This window comes from Chrysochloris asiatica, unplaced genomic scaffold, assembly GCF_000296735.1.
Source record: "Chrysochloris asiatica unplaced genomic scaffold, ChrAsi1.0 scaffold00345, whole genome shotgun sequence".
Classification (NCBI taxonomy): Eukaryota; Metazoa; Chordata; class Mammalia; order Afrosoricida; family Chrysochloridae; genus Chrysochloris; species Chrysochloris asiatica.
In genome coordinates this window covers 1,682,625-1,707,576 of record NW_006408863.1, presented here as the reverse complement: position 1 = coordinate 1,707,576, position 24,952 = coordinate 1,682,625, and the positions used below count along the sequence as shown (strand labels likewise).

The 24,952-nt window shown below is 42.6% G+C and overlaps 1 protein-coding gene across 1 annotated transcript in view; it reads right to left on the bottom strand.

Annotated features, from left to right (window-relative positions):
- Positions 1–24,952, bottom strand: part of ATP9B (ATPase, class II, type 9B) — a 255,515-nt gene that overhangs the window by 50,376 nt on the left and 180,187 nt on the right. Inside the window, exon 13 of the mRNA XM_006875888.1 lies at positions 18,755–18,897. Coding sequence (XP_006875950.1) covers positions 18,755–18,897 — 143 coding nt within the window. The remainder of the gene's footprint in view (positions 1–18,754; positions 18,898–24,952) is intronic.

Genomic DNA, 24,952 nt, shown 5'->3' with positions numbered 1-24,952 from the left:
GCATTCCATTGGGTTACCTCTTTTTGGAATGGGTAAATATGGATCTCTTTCAATTGGCTGGCCAGGTAGTTGTCTTCTAAATGCCTTGGCATAGATGAGTGAGTACAACCAGTGCTGAATCAGTTTGTTGAAAGATTTCTATTTGGACTCATCAAATCTGGAAGCCTTGTTCTTTGCCCATGCCTTCAGTATACCTTGGCCTTCTTCTTTTAGAATCATTGGCTTTTGATCATATATACTATGAAATGGTTGAACATTGACCATTTCTACTTTGGTATACTGACTCTGTGTATTCCTTCCATTTTCTTTTGCTGCTTTCTGAATCATTCAACATTTTGCCCAAAGAATCCCTCAGGATTGTACTTCCAGGCTTGAATTTTTTCTTCAGTTCCCTCAGCTTGAGAAATGTTGAGTGCTTTCTTCCCTTTTGCTTTTCTAACTCCAAGTCTTTGCACATTTCATTATAATATTTGACTTTGTGTTCTTGAGCTACCCTTTGAAATTCTTTAATTAGCTCTTTAGGCTCCTCATTTCTTCCATTTGCTTTAACATCTCTACGCTGGAGAGCAAGTTTCAGAGTGTCTTCTGACATCCATTTTGGTCTTTGCCTTCTTTCAAGTCTTCTTAATGACCTTTTGTTTTCTTTCTGAATGCTGTTCTTGATATCATCCCACAACTCTTCTGGTGTTCAGTCATCAGTGTCTAATGCATCAAATCTGTAATTGAGATGATGTCTAAATGCAGGTGGGATTTTTGCTTTGTGGACTTGAGCTTCAGTCTGAAGTTGCCTATGAGCAGTCTCCCCTGGCCTTTTTTGACTGATGGTCTGGAGCTTTTCCACCATCTCTTTCCACAGCTGTAGTCATTTTGATTTCTGTGTATTCCATCTGGTGAGGTCCTGTGTATAGTCATCTTTTATGTTGTTTTAAAACGATATTTGCAATGAAGACGTCATTGATTGGTCTTATCTTCCTTCTGTGGAACTACTAGTAGTTTCAAACTGCTGACCTCGAGGTTAGCAGCTCAACTCCTAACACTGTGCTGCCAGAACACCTTTGGGACACAGCAATTAATTGTAATAGAGGGCAATTGATAAACAATAAATGCACACATCCAAAGAGAGGAAAGAGTCAAAATAAACATATTAATACAACATCTCCAACAATCAGAAAACAATCAGGAAAGTAAGCCTATAGTCACCAGAAAAAAAAAACAAAACACACACACACACACACACACACAATAAAATTAAATGAATTAGAAAACAGAAAAGCAATAACAGAATCACTAATAAATAAGTTGCATCTTTGAAAGGATTAATAAAACCGACAACCCATTGGCAAACGTACTAAAGAAAAGAAAGAGAAGATGCAAATAACATGCATAAGAAACAATATTATTAACATCAACAGAAACAATGGAAATAAAAAGGATAATGAAGTAATCTATGAAGAATTGTACTGTGTAATAAATTTGAAAACTTAGAAGAAATCAATACATCTTTAGAAAAACACAACCTACCTAAACTAACACAAAGTGAAGTAAAAAACGTGAACAGACATACAACAAAAGAAGAAATTGATCAGGTCATTAAACACCCAAATAAAAAAAGAAGTCCAGGCTCAGATGTCTTTACTGATGAATTCTACAAAACATTCAGAGAATAGCTGACACCAATTTCATTCAAACTACTCCAGAACATAGGATGGAAGACTCCTGAATATATTTTATGAAGCAAGCATAACCTTCATACCAAAACCAGGCAAAGACATTGCTAAAAAAAATTATAGACCAGTATCTCTCATAAACATAGATGCAAATAATCTCAACAAGATCCTAGCCAACAGAATTCAACATCATATTGGCAAAATCATACATCATGACCATGTGGGATTTACTCCAGGGATGCAAGGATCATTCAATATTAGGAAAACAATCAACGTAATCCATCATATAAATAAAACAATGGAAAAGAACCATATGATCATATTGATTGGTGCAGAAAAAGGCATTTGACAAAATCCAACATTCATTCCTGATTAAAAAAATAACAACAACACTCAACAGAGTAGGAACTGAAGGGAAATTCCTCAACATAAATAAGAGAACAGCTACAAATCCAACAACAGCCAACATTACACCATCAGTGAAGAGAAACTGAAAGCATTTTCTTTGCGAACAAGATGCCCTTTATCACCACTCTTATTCAATATTTTGTTGGAAGTCTTAGCAAGAGTTTTAAAGCAAGAAAGGGAAATTAAAGGCATCCAAATTAGTAAAGGAGAAGTAAAGCTATCTCTATTTGCAGATGATATAATCCTATACATAGGAAATCTCAAAGACTCAGCAAGAAAATGATTGGAACTCATTGAAAGATTCAGCAAAGTGACAGGGTACAAGATCAATACACAAAAATCAGTTTGATTCTTATACACCAATAAAGACAGCTATGAAAAAGAAATCAGGAAAACAACACCATTTACAATAGCCACCCAAAAGATTAAATACTTAGAAATAAACCTAACAAGAGAAACAAAAGACCTAAACAAAGAAAAAACTACAAAACACTATTACAAAAATGGAAGAATACACTATGCTCAAGGGTAGGAAGACATTGTGAAAATGTCAACGCTACCCAAAGCAATTTATAAATATAACGTAATCCCAATCCAGATTCCAACATCATCCTTTAAAGAGATGGAAGAAATGCCCATTAATGGAAAGAGGTCTTGGCTATCCAAAGCATTGTCTGAGAAGAATAAAATTAGAGACCTCGCACCCTGATCTCTAAATCTGCTACAGAGTCAGTGGTCAAAACAGGCTGGGACCGGGACCATGAAAGATACAGAGATCAATGGGACATCATTAAGCACCCACATACAATTAACCACCCACATACAATCAGCTCATCTTTGACAAAGGGCTAAAACACATGAAACACAGAAAGTTGGAAACAGAAATATAGTATGACCCAGCAATCCCAAAAGTTGATATATATATCTGGAAGGAAAATATCAGAGCCAAGACATGAGTAGATATAAGCACACTGATGTTCACTGTGGCACTATTCACAGTAACAAAAAGTTGGAGACAGTCTAAATGTCCATCAATGGAAAAGCGGGTCGGTATATCCACTCTTTGGTACGCACGCACAATGGAATGCATGCAATGTTGAAGAATAGCAATAAATCTGTGAAAATCTCATAACATGGATGATGAACCTGGAGGTTGAATGAAATAAGTCCATCACAAAAGGACAAATATTGTATGACAATACTATTGTAGAAACTCAAGAAAATGTTTTCCTACTAAAAGAACCATTACTTGATGGTTACCAGGGGTGGAAGGGAAGGGAGAGTCATTCACTGGCTAGAGGGTAGACACATTAACTTGATGATGAGAAGGGCAATATACAAGAAGACGGAGGTTGGCAGAGAGGCATGCAAGGGCTAAAGGGGACAGAGGTACATACTGATGATGAACAACAGGGCTCTGGGTGTAGATACATGGACAGAGATACAGGCTGAATGAGTATGAGAGGAAGAGTGAGATACACACACAGGCTTATATATTCCACAAACATATAAGAGTTTGAAAGAGAAAATTTGTACATGGGTAATCACAGGGAGGAAGCAAGACAGCTGGAGGGGATTGTAATCATTGAAATGAAACAAAGTGGATGATTTGTTGCATGTAAAACTGATGATATTGCCTGCAAACCTTCAGTCAATTCACAGCAATAAAAATTAAAAATAAAAAGATAGTGATTCCCAGGTCTGCAGGTCAAACACCTCAAAGTGTCAATCACACGCTCACATCCAAGGGCTACACCAGGAATTTCTAATGTCAGTGAGATGGTTGTGTCCACTGTAACTGAACACCTGGCTACAGTCATTGGACTCCACCCCATCATCGCCTGTGTACACACCCACACAATACCACCAACCTGCACACACCCCATCACCTGTGTACATACCCGCACACTCCCACCCCACCTGCACACACCCCATCACCTGTGCACACATGCACACACTACCACCCTACCTGCACACATATCACCTGTGTACACACACACACACTACCACCCACCTACATACACATCACCTGTGTACACACACACACACACTACCACCCACCTACATACACATCACCTGTGTACACACACACACTACCACCCTACCTGCACACACATCACCTGTGTACACACACACACACTACCACCCACCTGGACACACACCATCACCTGTGCACAGGTATACTTGCTACGGCCCCACCTGAATACACACCCTGTCATCACCTGTGCACACTACCACACCATCTGTACACATTTGCTTCTCACCTGTTGTCACAGCCTGTATGCACACACTGGCATCACACCTGTGCACACACCTGTCCTTCCCCACAACAGGAGCTACTTTCTTGTGGTGTGAACTCAAGTCTCCATCACGCGCCATTTTGGGTAATGGATGACAGAATTAAGAGAAGAGTCTGTCCTACCTGCTGGGTATGGAGTAGGTGTTTTCAGTACTGGTCTTGCTCTTCATCAAGAGGATAAGGAGAAGCCCTAACAGAGACTTTTGTGTGCTACCCCAGAATCTGCACCTGAGGGAACTCTGGAACATGAGTCCTCTGTGGCCCTGTTCTTGGATGCAGCCAGGGTGGTTGTGAATGCGCTCTCAGCACGGAGCACGGACATGTGTCCACCACCCCAGTGTCCTTTGTTCATCTGTCCCAGAGCCTCATGCCCCTGGTCAGTACCAGTGTGCCCTGGGTCGCACAGTGAACAGATGTCTTCTCTTTCTTGCTGAGTGGATCACTCTGTGTTTCATGCACTGGTGGCCGCAGATGTGTCACCATAGCAACGTCATTAATTTCAGATCTTACCGGAAACATGCACTCCAATCAAACCTAATTAGACCACATTGCTTTCTTGCCCACAATAAGGAAACTGTAATGCAATTATTAGGGTGCTTTCTTTTCTGTGCTACCACGGTTAAATGAGAGAGGAACTGTGATGGACGTTCTTGTCAAAAAGCTTATCGATGAAGCACAAACCCAATTTACAGCTACACAAAGGTCCAGCCTGCAGCTCGGATCGGGTTGATCGCTCCTCCACCAACAGCCCAGTCTGCTGCTTCAGTGGGGACACGAAGGGGTCTGTTGGCTGCCCTATGCCCCCTCCCCAGCTCTGGAGAAGCTGGAAGCCTTGGTTCCCGCCAGCAACCACCCATCCCACTGTGACTGCTGACCGAGGGGCTCTACAGCACGGCCGACGTCCGGTCACCCCAACAGGAAGTAGGAAGAAAAAGGAAGGGGCTTCATGGTTCAGGGACCACATGGCTGATGGGCCAGCGCGTGTGGTGCTGTTTCATCGAAGCTGCGTGCTGGAGCCCACCCAGGACCTCAGCCTCACGACTGCCTGAGCCCAAGGTCGGGCTTCCTCATTTATGCTGAAGACACATTTCCATGGAGGACAGTGAGGAGCGAGCAGACCTCACTCAACTGTTGGGCAGTAGTCACTGTTCCTATTCTCTAGCTGTGCCTGGGCCAACGGGAAACAAGCTCCGGAGTACATCTACAGTGCTCCCTCCCTCCTCCCCGCAGGAGCACTCAGCTGTAACACTCCCTGGGAGGAGGCCAATCTAGTCCTTCCTCAACTGGACAGACGGATGCGGCAGAAACGGCCCTTCCAGCCCACAGCTAGACTACACGTCCAGGGAGGTCTGGGGACAGCGCTGGGCCGGGGGTCTAGACTACACGTCCAGGGAGGTCTGGCGACAGCGCTGGACCGGGGGGCTAGACTACACGTCCAGGGAGGTCTGGGGACAGTGCTGGGCCGGGGGGGCTAGACTACACGTCCAGGGAGGTCTGGGGACAGCGCTGGGCCGGGGGGCTAGACTACATATCCAGGGAGGTCTGGGGACAGCGCTGGGCCGGGGGTCTAGACTACACGTCCAGGGAGGTCTGGGGACAGCGCTGGACCGGGGGGCTAGACTACACGTCCAGGGAGGTCTGGGGACAGTGCTGAGCCAGGGGGCTAGACTGCATGTCCAGGGTGGTCTGGGGACAACGCTGGGCCAGGGGACTAGACCGTACATCCAGGGAGGTCTGGGGACAATGTTGGGCTGGGGGGCTAGACTACACATCCAGGGAGGTCTGAGGACAGTACTGGGCCGGGGGCAGGGGGGCTAGACTGCATATGCAGGGAGGTCTGGGGACAGGGCCATTCACCAGAAGGTATGTGCCAGGCACAGGTCTCACAATCAATAAACAGTTGCTAATTGAATGAATTGATGACATTAAATAAATGTTGAAAAACTTATCTAAGTGTACGTATTTTTATCAATGACTCTGACATAAAGTTATATTAAATAATAATTATAGCAAAGTGCTGCAGGTTTTATAATATAGACAACTGTACTATGGATAAATAAGAACAGGATGGAGAAGCTCAAGATGAACTAGAGCTATAAAGGACGAATGCATCTGGATCTCACGGGAATTCATTAGTGGCAGCACAGGAGACGCTAACCACAAGGTCGATGGCTCAAAGCCACCAGCCACTCACTGGAAACCCTATACAGGGTCGCTAAGAGTCGGAAGCAACTCGACGGAACTTCACAACAACAACTTGCAGGAGATTCGGTAGCGTAGTGGTTATGAATCGGGCTGTGAACCACAAGGTGAGCAGTTTGAAACTACCAGCTGTTCCACGGGAGAAAGATGAGGCTTTCTACTCCCGTAAAGATATACAGCCTCGGAAACCCTGTACAGGGTCGCTATGAGTCGGAACCAACTCTATGGCACACAATAACAACAACAACAATTATGCCAGAAAATATTCACTTAATGCAAAAAAGAATGCAGGAGAGGAGGGCTAAAAAGTCGAAAAAGTCTTGAGATGCATAAAAGAAGAAAAAACAGGAGACCTAAATTCAATCCCCATAAGGAGCTCTGGTAGCGTAGTGGTTACGAATCGGGCTGCGAACCTTAAGGTCAGCGGTTCGAAACTACCAGCTGCTCCGCGGGAGAAAGATGAGGCTTTCTACTCCCGTAAAGATTTACACCCTCAGAAACCCTATACAGGGTCGCTATGGGTCGGAACCGACTCGATGGCACATAACAACAACAACAAATTCAATCCCCTGATAGCACTGAGGGTTAGGTGTTATTGGGCTATGCCAAGAAATTTGGAAGACAACTATCTGGCCGATCAATTGGAAGAGATCCGTATTTGTGCCCATTCCAAAGACAGGTGACCCAATGGAATGTGGATATCACTGGACAGTATCTTTGATACCTCATGCAAGTAAACTTTTACTACAGATAATACAGAAACGGCTGCAATCATACATTGACAAAGAACTTGCAGAAGTTCAAGCCGGATTCAGAAGAGGCCGTGGAATGAGAAAGATCATTTCTGATGTTTGATGGATCTTGGCTAAAAGCAGAAAATACCAGAAAGATGTTTACCTGTGCTTTAATGACTACACAAAGGCTTTCGATTGTGTGGATATGACAAGCTATGGACAACATTGTGAAGTATGAGAACATTTAATTGTACTCATGAGAAATCTGTACTTGGACCAAGAGGCAGTTGTTAGAACAGAACGTGGAAACGCTGAATGGTTTAAAATTAAGAAAGGTGTGCGACACGGTGCACTCTTTCACCATACTTATTCAACCTGTACGCTGAGCAAATAATCTGAGAAGCTGGGTTCAGTGAAGAAAAAGGTGGGATCAGGATTGGAGGAAGACTCATTAACAACCTGTGATACGCAGATGATATAAACCTTGCTCGCAAAAGTGAAGAGGACTTAAAATATTTACTAATAAAGATCAAAGACAACAGCCTTCAGTATGGAAGAAAACAAAAATCCTCAACACAGGACCAATAAACAACATTCTTATCAATGGAGAAATGATTGAAGTTGTCAAGGACTTCATTCTTCTTGGATCAAGTATCTCAACACTCACGGAAACAGCAGTCAAGAAATCAAACAACGTATTGCATTAGGCAAATCTGCTGCACAAGATCTTTTTAAAGTGTTGAAGAGCAAAGATGGTAGCTTGAAGACTAAGGTGGGCCTGACCCAAGTCACGGTATTTTCAATAACCTCATATGCATGCGAAAGCTGGACAGTGAATAAGGAAAACCGTAGAAAAGAATTGATGCTTTTGAGTTATGGTGTTGGAAGATAATACTGAAAGTGCCATGGGCTGCCAAAAAAACAAACAGATCTGTGTTGGAAGAAGTGCAGCCAGAGTGCTCCTTGGAGGCAAGGATGGTCAAACTTCATCTCTCATACTTTGGACATATTGTCGCTGGAGAATGGTACCATGTTTGGTCAGGTGGAGGGTCAGAGAAAAAGAGGAAGAGCCCCAGCAAGATGGATTGGCCAACTGGCAGCATCAATGGACTCAAGTGTGGCAACAACTGTTTCGTTCTGTTGTATGTAGGTTGGCCATGAGTCGGTACTGACTCAATGACCCCTAACAACAACAAAGCAAAATTGGTGGTTCAAACCTACATGCTAGCTTCCATAAAGATTTATAGTCTCCAAAACCCTATATAAAGTGGCTGTGAGTCAGAATCAACTCAATGGCAGTGGGTTTTGGGGTCTGATATTCTTTTTCATTTTTTGAAATTTTTTATTGTGAACTGAGTGAAGGTTTATAGACAAGATCATCAGTTTTACATTTAACAAACCACACACTTTGTTTCATCTCAGTCACTACTGCTTGGCTGATAATGGGGCCATGAGGGTGAGCCCTTTCCAGCCTTAATGTGTGGTTGAGGGCCATAGTCTCGGGTTATTCCAGGCTTTCTGACCAGTAAGACCAGTGGTTTTTGTTAGTTTTTTTTTAAATAATTGTGAGTTTTGTTCCACATTTTCTCCCAATTTACCTTGGACCTTCTAATGTGATCCTCTGTGGAGCCACTGGTAGTAGAAACTGGGCACCATCTAGTTCTCCAGGTTCCAGAGTCGTGGAGATTGATGTTCACATGTTCCGTTTGTCCATTGAACTAACTGATTCCAAGCAGTTTAAATTTTCATCACTCTTCTTCCACACAGAGAGACCAAGAGCTGCACCTCAGATGACCGCTCACGAGCTTTGAATACCCTAGACACTACTCTCACTGAAGCAGGATGTAGAACACTGTCTCGGAAACCCTGTACAGGGTCGCTATGGGTTGCAATCGACTCGACGGCACTTAACAACAACAAGGTTTCCTAGGCTGTAAATCTTCACGGGAGCAGAAAGGCTCATGTTTCTCCCGCGGAGCAGCTGGTAGTTTCCAACTGCTGTCCCTGAGGTTAGCAGCCCGATTCATAATCACATGAAACCTTTTATAGTAATAATCAGGAAGATATGTAACCATTTGAAACATATATGCAGTTAACAACAGTGCAAAGTAGAAACGGATAATTCAGCCTTATGTTGGGAGACTTCAGTGTTACACTTTCATCAATGGAAAAACATGGAGCCAGAAGACTGACAAGGAAACCTAAGAGTTGAACAACATTTAACACAAATGTGAACTAATGGAGATCTATCTAGAGAACACTCTAGCCAACAACAGCAGAGCACACAGGCCTATCAGTGTTCACAGAAGCTTCTCCAAAACAGAACAGACTATATGCTGGGCCATCACAAGCCTCAATATATTTCGAAGGATTGAAGCCATACGAAGCATGTTCTCAGATCACAATGGCGTGAAATTAATCCTTAAGATTTCAGGGCTCCTTATTTTTTTTATGTCACTGTACGCACACTGCTTTAGATTTTTCACTTCCTAGCTATGTTTTTTCAGTATATGCTGTTATTATTTTTAAGTGCCATTGAGTGGGTTCCAACCCACAGCAACCCTGTATAGGGTTTCTGATGAGCAGCTGGTAAGCTTGATCCGCCAACCTTGCAGTTCAAATGGCTTTGCAGTCTGGCGCATTAACCCACAGCGCCACACTAGGATTCCTTTCAGTACACAGAAATACAGTAAATTTCCCTATGCTGATCTTGCCAAATAAACGTATTACTTCTAATATAAATTCATTGGGTTTTCTACACATACTACTTTTGATGTATAGAAACTACGAGGTTTTTCTGCCATACTTTCTGAACCTCCCACTTTTTGTTGTTTTGTTTGATGGTGCTACTAAGTCACATTGTTGATGATGGGGAATGGCACGTCTGCATTGTTTTTAGTCTCAGAAGGAGATTTTTATATTACTTAATTAAGAATATTGCTCATTGCATATTATTTGGGGGAGACCCTTTATCAGAATAAAAGATTTCCTTATTAATCCCAGTTGGTTAGCGTTTTTATCACGAATAAGTACTGAAATTGATCAGATGGTCTACTGCATTTGTTGAGATGTTCCGATGCTTTTCCTTCTTCATTCTGTTAATGCTGTAGTAGAGCCCAACTCATTTCCAAATTTCAACAGACTTGGCATTTCTGGAGTAAATCAAACTCACTCATGATCGATTACACTTTTTAATATTGTTGGTTTCTGCCCACTTAGGAATTGTGTAAGCTTTTGATGTCAATGTACAAGACTTGCCTGTCATTTTTGTTTCCTAGACTGTCATGGTTAGGTTTAGGGGAGTCAATAGAACAATTCAGAATATGGTCTTCATAGTCTATGTTCTAAGAGAGTTTCTATATCCGTGGTGTCAATTCTGAAATTTGGACGGGCTCATCAGGGTACTTGATAATAGGGTAAAGCCACTAACCAGTATTCTAACTTTTACTATGCATTTTCTCTTTAATTAACAAGTAGACGTTAAATTATCAAATGCCTCAAATGTATTTTTCATCTGATTGAATAATCATTATGCTTTTCTTCTCTTGTCTATTAATGTGGTGAATGACATCTACAGTTTCCAAGGTAAGTTCTACTTGGTCACAGCATTATTATTTTTAAACAGTGTTGGATTTGGGTTACTGAAGGTTTCTAGGGGATGGCTTTCATTGACATCCATGAAATGCACTTTAATTTTGCTACATGTCTGGAACTAACTTGGCTTGGTCTTAGTGTTCAACAATGGCATTCACCTGGTTTTTCTTCTCTGAAAGTGCCCGTATGAACTGTAGACAGCGTGCCCCAAAGTGTCCATATGAACTACAGACAGTGTATCCGAAAGTGTCCGTATCAACTGTGGACAGTGTGCCCCAAAAGTGTCCGTATGAACTGTAGACAGCGTGTCTGAAAACATCCGTATGAATTTACATTTCTTAAATAGTTTAAGGATTATTGGAACAATTCATTTTTGATTCACTTTTGCTGCCCTGCATTATTTTGGGAATTTATCCATTACAAACATTATTGAGTATCTTGGTATGAAACCTGCATAGTGTCTTAAAAGTTCTGTTACCTATCAAAGGCATCTGTGGCTGTTTATCATATGTAATTCTTCCCCTTGATCAATAACAGCCGAAGTACACTTACTTTGTTCAGTCTTTCCAGAGGACCAACTGGCTTTAATATTGTTTACTGTGCCACTGATTGCTGTTCGTATCTTTAAAATCTCCCTTTTCCTCCTTTGGGAACTCTTTATTGTCCTAAGTTAGCCATTTAGATGATTAATTTTTACCTTCTCTTCTTTTTCTTTTCATGCATTTAAGGATGTGAAATTCCCTCAAAGCCCTGCATTTGTGCATCCCATGGGCTTTGACAGGTACCAATTTTATTCTTATTCAATTCTAGGTTTTTAAAATTCTCTTCTGTTTCTGGGCTGTTTTTTTTTGGTATCCTTTATTATTTAAAACTGGGTCCTTTAATTTATAAAAACTAAGGTGATATAAAAGTTCACTTCTTGGGAGCACTGGTAACCCAGTGTGGTGGTAAGCTTTTGCTTGCTAACTGATGCTGTGTTCTTCATCCAGTCCAGCTTCTCAGACTGAACAAGTATTGTGAAAAGGCACAATCCTACTGCATCTCTCCTATTGGAAACCATTCAGTGCCCCTGTGTTCTAACAACTGCCTCAGGATCTACAGACAGGTCCTTCATGACTATGTTATTCAGAGTCTGTTAGGGGCCACGCAGTCAAACACCTTTGTTAAGTCACTAAAACATAAGCCAACATTTTTATGGTATTCTCTGCTTTTAGCCAAGATCCATCTGACACCAACAATGATGTCTCATGCTCTACATCCTCTTCTGAATCCAGCTTGATTCAACATATCCTGGCTGCAGTCCGTTTAAATGATCTGCAGCTACATTTTACTTGTATGTGATATTCCTAATATGGGGCTCAGTATTTTCTGCTTTCTGTAAGGTCACCTCTCTTTGGAATGGGCACAAATGTGGGTCTCTGCCATCACTGGACAGGTAGCTGTCTTCCAAATTTCTTGGCATAGAATAGTGAAGGCTTCCAGGACGGCATCAGTTTGCTGAAGTATTTCAGTTTGTCTCATTTGATCAATTCCCGAATTCTTGGGTTTTTTTGTGTCTTCAGTGCAGCTTGAACATCCTCCTTCAGTACCATCCGGATTCTGATCATATGCTAACTCTTGATACGGTTAACATTAACCAATTCTTGTTGGTTCAGCAACCCTATGTATGCCTTCCATCTTTTTTTGATGCTTTCTGCATCATTCAATATTTTGCCCAGGTTGTTGCTGTTAAGTGCTGTTGAGTCGATTCCGACCCATAGCGATCCTGTATAAGGCTTCCAAGAAGTGGCTGGTGAGCTTGAACCACCGACTTTGTGGTTCAAACCGACTTTGCAGTCCAGCACATTAACCCACAGTGCCACAGCAGGACTCCAGAGTTTGCCCCTCGAATCCTTGAATGTTGAAAATAAAGGCTTGAATTTCCTCTTCAGTTTTTTTAGCTTAAGAAATGCTGAGCGTATTCTTCCCTTTTGATTTTCTAACTCCAAGTCTTCACACATTTCATTATAATACTTTACTTTGTGTTTTCAAGCTGCCCTTTGAAATCTGTTCAACTCTGACTTCACCATTTCTTCCATTTGTTTTAGCTACACTATGTTCAAAAGCATGTTTCAGAGTCACCTCCGATATCCATGCCTCTCTCCTGTGTTCTTTGGTTAGGGTTATGACTGAAGACCGGGCTGGTTATGCAGTTAAATAAATCGGTTTCCTGAAAAGACCAACGCCCTGAGTAGGAGAGCTATCCGAGGCTCTCTGTAAGGGTTCCATCTTGTTTAGGAAGTAACGGTCCAGGTGCAGTCATCTGACCAGCAGTCTGACGAGCAGACCTCCAGTGAATGTACCTGGAGGCTCCACCACAGCTCCCACATACACGGCTGCCTCCACAGGATTTCTCCAAGACTATTCTGGAAAACATCTTACATGCTGAGTTGGGGTTTTTCCAAAAAATAACTTAATTTTTTGTACTTTCCTGTTATCTAGTATGCAATTCCTCTGTTCTTGGAAAGTACTACTGGTCTGTTCAGTGACGGTGAAAGGATCCCAACCTTGTAAAGCCTGTTTCACTCTACCTTCTTGAACCAGAAGTCACTAAAATGCTATTTTTTTCTGAGTTATTTGGACTCATAAGTATTTTCCATATTTGGTCAAGTTCCTCAATCTCCTCTAAAAGAAAAGTCCTACAAGAACCCAAAGCAAACACCTGCTTGTTAGATTGCTAGTGGTGCTGCACTGAATTTGCACATTCCCTAAGAGCTGACATCTTAGAACACGGCTCTCACATGTGGGACAGGGCCACAGTTGTCCCCTTTCACATTCCTCAGTCACGTCTGGGCAGTGTGACTAACAGTCCTCAGCTTGGTAGCTGAGTAAGCTGGGCAGGAGCCTATTCTCCCCTTGTGGGAACGGGAGGCGTTCCGTTACCTTACTCTATGACCGGACACTTACCTGATCTTTTAATTTTTAGAGTATCACCTCATTTCTTTAGTTTTATTTTTCTCCAGTCATATATCTTTTTCCTTCCCACTTCCTATTTGATTGCAAAATAATGTTTCACAGTAGACTTGTCTTCCTTATTTAATAGTAGACTTGTCTTCCTTATTTATGACTGCACTGAGGAGCTTGCTAATACTGTCTTATTAAAAATGAGGCTGAGTTTTGTTTCAAAAATACTATCTTTGCCTTGTAAATAAGTATTCTTTTTCATTTCTCATTCAGTAAGAATTACTAAAAGTTAAAAAATGAACAAGTAAGTCAAGGAGTGATTTGAACTTTTAGACTGTTCATTGTTATAGCCTGGATTTGATTTGTGTATCTTTTATTTGTTGTTGTTGTTGTTGTTGTTGTTATGTGCCACTGAGTCAGTACTGACTCATAGTGAATTTATGCACAACAGAACAAAACATTGCCCGGTCCTGAGCCAACCTCACCAGAGTTGCTACGCTTGAGCCCACTGTTGATGTTGCTGTGCCAAACCATCTTGTTAGGGGTCTTCCTCTTTTATTCTGACCTTCCATTTACTAAGCATGATTTCCTTCTCCAGTGACTGGCCCCTGCTGACAATATGTCCGAATAATGAGAGAAGTGTGGCCATCCTGGCTTCCATGGAACATTCTGGTTGTACTTCTTCCAATACAGATTTCTTAGTTCTTTTGGCAGTCTAAGGTACTTTTAAATATTCTTGTCCAACCGTAACTCAAAGGCATCAATTCTTCTACAGTCATCTTTATTAACTGCATAATATTTTATTTCTTATTAAACATACCATGGCTTACGTCAGGTGAACCTTAGTCCTCAAACTGTTATCTCTGCTCTTAAACACTTTAAAGGGTTCTTGCACAGCACATTTGCCTAATATAATACAATACAATACAATACAATACAATACAATATAATACAATACAATACGTCTTTGATTTCCTGACTGCTGCTTGCATTAGTGTTGGTGGTTGATCTGAGCAAAATGAAGTCTTTGATAACTTCAATCTATTCTTCATTTACCTGATGTTACTTACTGGTCCAGTTATGAGGATTTTGTTTCCTTCCCATTGAAGTACAACCCATGCTGAAGGCTGTGGTCTTTAATCTTCATCAGTAAGTATTTGAAGTCCATTTTTCATTCAGTAAGCACAGTTGTACTATATGCATACGGCAGGTTATTAATGCATTTTCCTCCAATCCTGATACCACACTCTTCTTCATAAAATCCAGCTTCTTGACTTATTTGCTCAGCATACAGATTGAATAAGTATGGTGAAAGAATACAATCCTGGTGCACACCTTTCCTAACTTTAAACCACTTGTTGTTCCCTTCTGTTTGAACTGTCTCTTGGTGTATGTACAGGTTCTTCATGAGCACAATTAGTGTTCCAGAATACTCATTCTCCACAATGTTGTCCATAGCTTGTCATGATACACACAACAGAAAGTCTTTGTGTGGTCAATAAAGCACAGGTAAATATCATTCTGGTATTTTCTACTGTAGAGTCAAGATCCATCTGACATCAACAATGATATCTCCGGTTCTATGTCCTCTTCTGAATCTGGCTTGAACCTCTAGTAGTACTCTGTCAATATATGGCTGTAGCTGTTTTTGAACTATCTTTAGCAAAATTTTCATTGCATGTTGAATTACTGACAGCGTTCGATGATTTCCAAATTCTGTTGGGTTACCTTCTCTTTAGAATGGGCACAAATACAGATCTCTTTCAGCCATATGGTCCGGTAGCTGTCTTCCAGATTTCTTGGCCTAGATGAGTGAGTGCCTTCAGTGCTATATCAGTTTGTTGAAAGATTCCAATTTGTATTCCAGCAATTCCTGGAGCCTTGTTTTTTGTCCAATGTCATGAATACACCTTAGACTTCTTCCTTCAGTATCACTGATTCTTGATCATATGTGACCTCTTGAAATGGCTGAACATTAACCATTTCTTTTTGGTGCAGTGACTCTTTCCATATTCTTTTAATGCTTTCTGCATCATTCAATAGTTTGCCCATAGAATCCTTCAATATTTCAAGTCGAGGCTTGAATTCTTTTCTTCAGCTCTTTCTGTCTGAGCAATGCTACTTGTGTCCTTCTCTTTTGGTTTCTAACTCCAGTCTTTGCACATTTTTTTAATAATATTTGACTTTCACTTCTCAAACTTCCCCTTGAAATTTTCTGCTCAGCTCTTTTACCTCTTCATTTTCCCCATTTTCATTATCATCTCTATGCTGGAGAGCAAGTTTCAGAGTCTCTTCTGACATCCATTTTGGTCTTTCCCTTCTTTCTTGTCTTCTTAATGACTTTCTGCTTTCTTCCTGCATGATGTCCTTGGCTTTATCCCACAAGTCTTCTGGTCTTCAATTATTAGTATCTACTGCATCACCTCTGTTCTTCAGATGATCTCTAAATTCAGGTGTGGTGCCACTGAATAAGCACTTGACCTACATCAGGTCAGTTTGAATTGCAAGGTCGGTGGTTCAAATTCACCAGGTAATCCTGGGAAATGCTGTACAGAGTTGCTATAAGCTGGAACTGACTCAATGGAACTTAACAACAGCATCAATGTTCAAGGTCATGTGTTGGCTCTTACAGGCTTGTTTTAATTTCCTTCAGTTTCAGCCTGAACCTGTGTATGAGCAATTCATGGTCTGTTTCATGGTCAGCTCCTGACCTTGTTTTGGTTTATGATATGGAGTTTTGCCACCATTTCTTTCCACAGATGTAGTCAATTTGATTTCTGTGTATTCCATGTGGAGAGGTCCATGTTGTTTAAAAAAGGTATTTGCCATGAAGAAGTCATTGATCTTGCAAAATTGTATCATGGGATCTCCAGCATTGTTTCAATCACCAAGGCCATATTTTCCAACCACTATCCTTCCTCTAAGGAGTTCTCGTAGCATAGCGGTTACAAATTGGGCTGTGAACTGCAAGGTCAGCAGTTCGAAACTACCAGCTTGTTCCATGAGAGAAAGATGAGGCTTTCTACTCCCATAAAGATTTACAGCCTCGGAAACCCTGTACAGGGTCACTGTGAGTCAGAACCAACTCCACATAATGTAACAACAACAACAACATCCTTCCTCTATTTCCAACCTTTGCATTCCAGTCACCAGTATTTATCAACATATCTTGATTGCATGTTTGATCAATTTCACATTGAAGAAGTTGATAGAATTTTTCAATTTCATTATCACTGGCTTTAGTGGTTGGTGCATGAATTTGAATAATAATTGTATTAACTGGTCTTCCTTGTAAGCATATGGATGTTTTCCTATCACAGACAGTGTTGTACTTCAAAGACAGATCTTGAAGGATACTTTTTGATGATGAATGTGACACCATTCCTCTTCAATTTGTCATTCATGGCGTAGTAAACCATGTGATTGCCCCATTAAAAATGGCCAATACTAGTCTATTTCAGCTGACTAACGCCTAGGATATTGAAATTTATGCTTTCCCTTTCATTTTTGACAACTTGCACTTTTCCTAGATTCATATTTTGTACGTTCCATGTACTGAGTATTAATAGATATTTACAGCTGTTTCTCATTTCTGAGTTATTCCTCAACAAAGGAAGGTTCCATCACATTCCATACACATCAGCGCGGTCACCTCTACTTTGAGGAGGCAGCTCTTTCCTAGTCATCTTTTGAGTGCCTTCCAACCTGAGTGGCTCATCTTGTGGTACTATATCTAACAATATTCTGGAGCTCTTCATCATGTTTCAATATTTGATATTCTGCTGCTATATCACAGTGTTTCACTGCTATTTATAAGGTTTCCAGTCACTGAATATTCAAAAGTAGTCCATCTCTTCTTCCTAGTCTGTTTTCTCCTGGAAGCTCATCTGCAACCTGTCCACTGTGGGTGCACCTGTTGGTATTTAAAATGCCAGTGGCATAGCTTCCAGAATTGAACAACACCTAAGTCATCACAATATGACAAACTGACAGATGAGTGGTGGATCTTTTATTTAGTATGTTACAAATTGACAAGAATTTGTTTATGAAAAACAACAAAACAAAAATGGAAAGTATTTGGGTATGGAACCTTAGCATGGAATACAGTTCCTTAGTAAATCTTTTTAGGAGATAGTTACTGTGAAAACACCAAATTCACAAATCTAATTATTTTCTTTGATTAGTATAAAAGTATCATTCTGTAATACACAAGCATGTAATTTTTGCTCTTAGAATGCTACTTTTTTGTTGTTGTTAAGTGCTATTGACTCAGTTTTGCCTCATAGCGACCCTGTACAGGCTTTCTGTTGTTGTTTGTGGCTATGTGCCATGGAGTCGGTTCCATGGTTCCAGGGTTTCTGAGGAGCGGCTGGTAAGTCTGAACCACCAACACTACAGTTCAAATCAACCTTGCAATCAAGTGCTTATTCTACCGCACCACATCAGGACTCCTATTGGTGGTGGTGTTATGTGCCGTGGAGTCCATTCCGACTCACAGCGACCTTGTACACGGTTTCTGAGGCTGTAAATCTTTATGGGAGCAGAAAGCCTGGATTGCTAGAGAGGTGTTTATACAATTGGACTTCAACAAGTTCATGGAAAAATAGAATTGAAAGTTAATGAGATGCTTCTATAAACTTTATCAAGCCCCCCACAGAGGCAGTCAAAAAAGCAACTATGCAACAGTAGAACATTTTAAGTAACAAAACTATGTAACTTAAACCTCTAAGAATCTAACATTTTGCTAATTCTGATGAGTCCGTGCATATTAGAAGACGAAGCTGTGCAGCTGTTCCACAAGTCTGAAACCCTAAATTCCACATGCTCTTTTGGTATACATGTATTACAAGCACACACGTGTATATGCACACAGAACATGAGAAGACCACACAGACCAAGGGCAGTACCTGTTTTGTCTGTCAGCAGGTACACCAGGCGCCCCAGCTCCTCAGGGATGGTGCTGGTACGGACAACTGTCCCTGGTATGTTCTCATCTCTCATGATCATCCACCCATAGGCTGCTTTACCCATGTCCAAGTTTACTCGCAAGCTGTGAAATCAAAGCCACAACAGCATTCAGAACGATCCAAGCCCAGACAACGTTTCCTATACAAACTTGTTCAGGGTTAGCAATCGTCTTTAGCTTTATCCTGAAATTAAAGGTCATGTTGGAATTGTGATTATAAATGTAAGTGAACAAGTATTTTACACTAGATAATGTCGGCAAACCCCCAAACCCACTGCCACGGGGGGAATTCCAACTCATAGCACCCCAGAGCACACGGTGGAACCACTCTGTATGATTTCCAAGACTGCAGACCTCAGTTAGCACACAGGGATAACCTACAGGTTGGAATAGGAGACGGGACAGGAACCGTCAGGTTGTTCTAAGTCCCATCATGAAGGCATAAAGCACTGGGCGCTCAGAGGGAAGATCCTGGGTCTGAAATAAGCAGATGGTGTTTTCTTGGGAGCAAACACTTGAAATGCAGCTTTCAGGGAGCACTTGATTTGCTGCTGCTGGCTGACTGTCTTCTGCAGGCCAAGTTCTAGGCAAGACCGTCCTACCTTAGGATATGAGTGGAAGACATCAGTAGGATGATCAGAAGAAGGCTCCCAAGACAGGTATGTAGTCTGAGAGCAGACAGACAGATGGGAATCGACCCGCCAACACCAGGGAGAATGGAACACCCACATGTACTGGGCTCTGAGCTTGGCTTGACCTTCCAGCTCTTTTCTCGTAATTTTGGATTCAATAAGAACCAAGACTTCCCGGCTTCCATTTACTTGCACATAGACCCTCCATCAACTGAGGCTTCCATCCCGTGCCCCTCACTTCTCTGTCCACTGAACAAGGTCCAGAGTCCTGTATCATGATCATGTGCTTCATATCAAGATTCATTCTCATAATGAAAAAGATGCTATGAATATAGACCCAATCTGTAAAACCTGCTATTATGGGGACCATGATCTTAAAGCCTGGCGCTGAAGGTCAAGGCATGCCATTGGGAGCATCACGGATGTTCACCGAGATGCAGACTGTTCTCCTGCTGCTCCGCACGCCCACACATAGCCGCCCACCAGCTGCCTGTGGCTGGCAACAGGCCCACCCCACAGAGGAGCCCAGGATCCTACACCACTGACTCACCAATCAGTGTTCCCCCGAGTCTCCTCCATAGTCACCCACTACTGTTCACAACTCCCTTCTAGTCACGTCACCCACCACTGTTCCCCCAAATCTCCCTCAGTCACCCACCACTGTACCCCCAACGCATTTCTAGTCATCCACCATTGTTCCCCCAAATCTCCCTCAGTCACCCACTACTGTTCCCCCAACTCCCTTCTAGTCACCCACCACTCTTCTCCCAAATCTCCTCCACAGTCACACACCACTATTCCCCCAAATCTCCCTCAGCACCCACCACTGTACCCCCAACTCATTTCTAGTCACCCACCATTGTTCCCCCAAATCTCCCTCTAATCAACCACCGTTTCCCCAAATCTCCCTTAGTCATCCACCACTGTTTCCCCAAATCCTTCTCCAGTCACCCACCACTGTCCCCCAAATCCCTCTGTAATTATCTACCACTGTTACCCCAAGTACCTTTAGTCACCCACTTCTGTCCCCCATATCCATCTCTTCAGTCACTCAATCACTCATGCAAGTTTAGGATAAAGCCGAAGTAAATTCAATCAAGCCATGAAAGCCAAAATATGACCCTCAGTATATCTCACCTGAATTTAGAGACCATCGCGTGAACAGATTTGATGTATTAGACACCAATGACTGAAGATCAGAAGAATTGTGAGATGACATCAAGAATACCATACACGAAGAAAACAAAAGTTCATTAAAAGGACAGGTAAGAGCAAAAAGACACAAATGGATGTCAGAATAGACTCTGAATTTAGAGATGCTAATGCAACTGGAAGAAATGAGAAAGTAAAATAGCTGAACAGAAAATTTCAAAGGTAGTTCAAGAAGACAAAGTATTATATCGATATGTGCAAAGACCTAGAGTTAGAAATCAAAAAGGGAAGAACACGGTCAGCATTTTTCAAGCCGAAAGAACTGAAGAAAAAAATTCAAGCCTAAATTTGCAACACTGAAGGATTCTATGGAGAAAATACTGAATGACGAAAGCATCAAAAGCAAATGGAAAGAATACACTGAGTCACCGTACCAAAGAGCAATGGTAGCTGTCCAGCGCTTTCAAGAAGGAACATAGGACGAAGAACCAGTGATACTGAAGGAAGACGTCCAAGCTTACCTGAAGGCATTGGAGAAAAGCCAGGCTCCAGGAATTGACAGAATACAGTTTCAACCAACTGCTACCAACCTGGAGGTGCTTACTTTTCTGTGTCAAGAAACTTGGAGACAGCTACCTGGCCATCTTCAGTAACATTTTGAAGATGGTTCAAAAGGTTGCAGCAGAACACGGACAGGGAGCTGCTAGAAATCCAAGCTGGATTCAGAGGAGGATGTGGACCGAGGGATAACAGTACTTAAGTCAGATGGATCTTGGTTAAAAGTAGAGACGACCGAAAAGATGTTCACTTGTGCTTTATTGACTATGCAAAGGCATTTGACTGTGTGGATCATGACAAGCTATAGAGAACCTGGCAAGAGGAACATGTACATAGAACAAGCAGTTATTCAAACTACATAGTTTAAAATCAAGAAAGGTGTGCGTGAGGGTTTTATCCTTTCGTCAGACTTTCTTCCATTTGTATGGTGAGGATATAATATGAGAAGCTGGGTTACATGAAGAGTATGGTATCGGGCCTGGAGGAAGATTAACAACCTGGGATATGCCGATGACACAACCTTGTTGGCTGGAAGCAGAGGACTTGAAATACTTACTGATGAAGGTCAAAGACGACAACCTTCAGTTTGGATTTCATCTCAATGTAAAGGACAAAAATCCTCAAACGGGATCAATAAATAGCATCACAACACACAGAAAAAAGACTGAAATTGTCAAAGGCTTCATTTTGCTTGAATTCATATTCAACACTTAAGGAAGCAGAGTCAAGCCATGGGATTTTCAATCACCTCATATGCATGTGAAAGTTGGACCCTGAATAAAGCAGACCATGAAGAGTTGATGCATTTGAGTTATGGTGGTCTTGTTGTGAAGTGCTGTTGAGTCCGTTCTGACTCATAGCAACTCTGTATAGGGTTTCCAAGGAGTGGCTGGTGAGTTTGAACTGCTGACCTTGTGGTTCAAACCGACCATGTGGTCCAGTGCTTTAATCCCACAGCACCACGCCTCACTTTTCTTCCACAGAGCCCCGGACTTTGTGGTTTGTAGTCCAGTGCTTATTGTATGGAGCCACTGTGCTCCAGATGGGATTGGAGGAGAATACTGAAAGTACCGTTGACTGTCAAAGAACCAACAGATCTGTGCTGGAAGAAATGCAGCCAGAATGTACCCTGGAAGCCAGGATAGTTGGATTTTGTCTCTCACACTTTGGACATATTAACAGGAGGGACCAGTCCCTGGAGAAGGACATCATGTTAGGTAAAGTGGAGGGTCAGAGAAAAAGAGGAAGACCACCAACGAGATAGATTGGAGCAGGTATAGCAATAGTGGGCTCAAACCTATCAACAATTGTGAGGACAGCTCAAGACTAGGCAGTGTTTCACTCTATGAGGGCAGGTCCTTCTTCACCCAAAGTCTACCAGAAGCTACATAGAAAAAGTGGCCTCGGCTGTTCCATGGGAGAAAGATGAGGCTTTCTGCTGCTCCTGTAAAGAGTTACAGTCACTATGAGTCGGACCCGACTCCACGGCACATAACAACAATATCTCCAAGGGTTTTAAAGGGAAATACAGGAGACCTTATTTGCAATCTTGAGGTAGAGACGGTCCTCTGTAATAAGACTTTAGAGCAAGACAGAATGATCACAATCGTTGTACTAACACTGAACTTTGATATCCCATTTGTTGTTGTTGTTAAGGACCACGGAATCAGTGCCGACTCATAACGAGCCTCCTCTTTCTCCCGCGGACCCGCTGGTACCAAAGACCCTAAAAGGCAAGTTACCAGCTGAAAAAACCATTTTCCGTTTACAACATTCAGAGGGCCATCCATTGAAAAGTGCTATTGGTGAAAGGTCCAGAAAGTCCCGTGGACTGAGAGTAGAATGACCCAATGTGTCCTGGAGAAAGTGCAGCCAGAACGAACGCGCCTTAGAAGCCAGGAAGACAAGACTTCATCTTCTGTACTTTGAACATATTATCAGGAGGGACACAGTGCCTGGTAAAGGGTCAATGAAGAGAAAGACCCTCAATGAGGTTGAACTGACACACTGTTACAACTGAGCAAGGCAGGCGGACCACCATCCATCTTTCTGAGTTGGGGGCCCAGCGGCCTGTCCAGCGGTGGTAACCCTCACAGTCATTGTTCTATTTGAGGCCATTGTTACATCGGAGTGGGCAGTGTTTCCTTCCTGTATCCAGAAGCCTTTAGGGAAGAGTAGAGCCCAGCGGGTTTCTAAGGTTACAAATCTTTACAGAAGTAGACAATGACCGCTTCCTTCCAAGGAGTGCTTAACCACTGCGATACTAGGGCTACTTGCCAGAACATAATAAAGAACTCTGACAAGTCGGTGAGACAGAACAAAATGACCCAATATAAAACGGCCCATGTGGCCGTCCACAGAGGGACACTGGCGGTAGGCCAATCCATGTTTGAGAAGACCTTCAACTTTCTCACCAGCTCAGGAGTACACCCGACCCCCACACATGCACAGGAGATTCTGGGAGTATTATGACAATATACGGGAAACGTGGGGTCCACCTGAGACCCCCTATGTGTGCAAAGGGGATTCTGAGAGCAGTCTGACAATACAATGAAGTATGGGACCCATCTGAGACCCCCACGTGTGCACAGGAGACTCTCAGATGCTACTGCCTCCTTGCTGGAAGCAGAGGACTGTGGGTAGCAGTGTATGACTGACAATCACACACACGCTCCTACCAGCACCAAACTCAGTCCACTCCCTTAGGGTCCACTCTGTCCACTGCCTTAGGGCCCACTCTGTCCACTCCCTTAGGGGCCACTCAGTCCTCTTCCCTTAGGGTCCACTTTGTCCACTCCCTTAGGGCCCTCTCAGTCCACTCCCTTAAGGTCCACTCCCTTAGGGCCCACTCAGAAGAGCGGATCAAGCTAGCAGGAGTCGCTTTCACTGACCCAAGGTAGCACAGGTACACTTGGCCACTTGATAGCATTACAGGTGTCCTTGTCATGCCCAGCCTCCCCGTCTCCTCAGGTCAACTGACAGTGGAACTTGGGGCAGGAAGGGCCCCAGGCTGGCCTCCTCTGGAAAGAAGATGACCCCTGTGTGACCGGTATGGTGGTGCCAACATTGACACGTAGTGAGAGCTCAGTCACTACTCGCTAGGATCACTGCAAATGTCTCTGGGTTCCAAGTATAGGCTGTCTGCAAGGCCTGAGGGCAGGGGCAGTTTTGAAGATGCTTCTGTGAATCAAAAGGATGGCATGTGGCGTCACCCAGTCAGAGCCGGCGAGGAAGCTCGAGGCCTGGTAAAGGCTCACAGTCTCACAGTCTGGCACGCATCTCAGAGCTCTGCTTCCATGGCTCAGAAAACAAGACTTTTTCTGTGTTCCTGGGGTCTCCTTCCAACTTCGAGTCAAATCATTTTAGAAACACCAATCTGCCTCAGCTCCCTAAGGCAGAACAGACCTGTGGTGTCAGCTGAGCACAACTTTTCCTGTCGCTGGCTAAGAGATACAGAGTGCAGCTGAGCATCTTCTAGAGTCTTTCTAGTCACATCAAGAATAATTTATTCTTTTAATATACCCATGCCGGTTGTGATAGAACCGTTACAGGACACAACATTATAAACACTCATGACTAAAAATACTCCATGGTGTTTTCAATCACCTCATATGCATGCGAAAGCTGGACAGCGAATAAGGAAGACCAGAGAAGAATTGATGTCTTTTGAGTTATGGAGGAGAATACTGAAAGTGCCATGCGTGGGCTGCCAAAAGAATGAACAAATCTGTTTTGGAAGAAATGCAGCCAGAGTGCTCCGTGGAGGCCAGGATGGCCAAACTTCGTCTCTCATACTT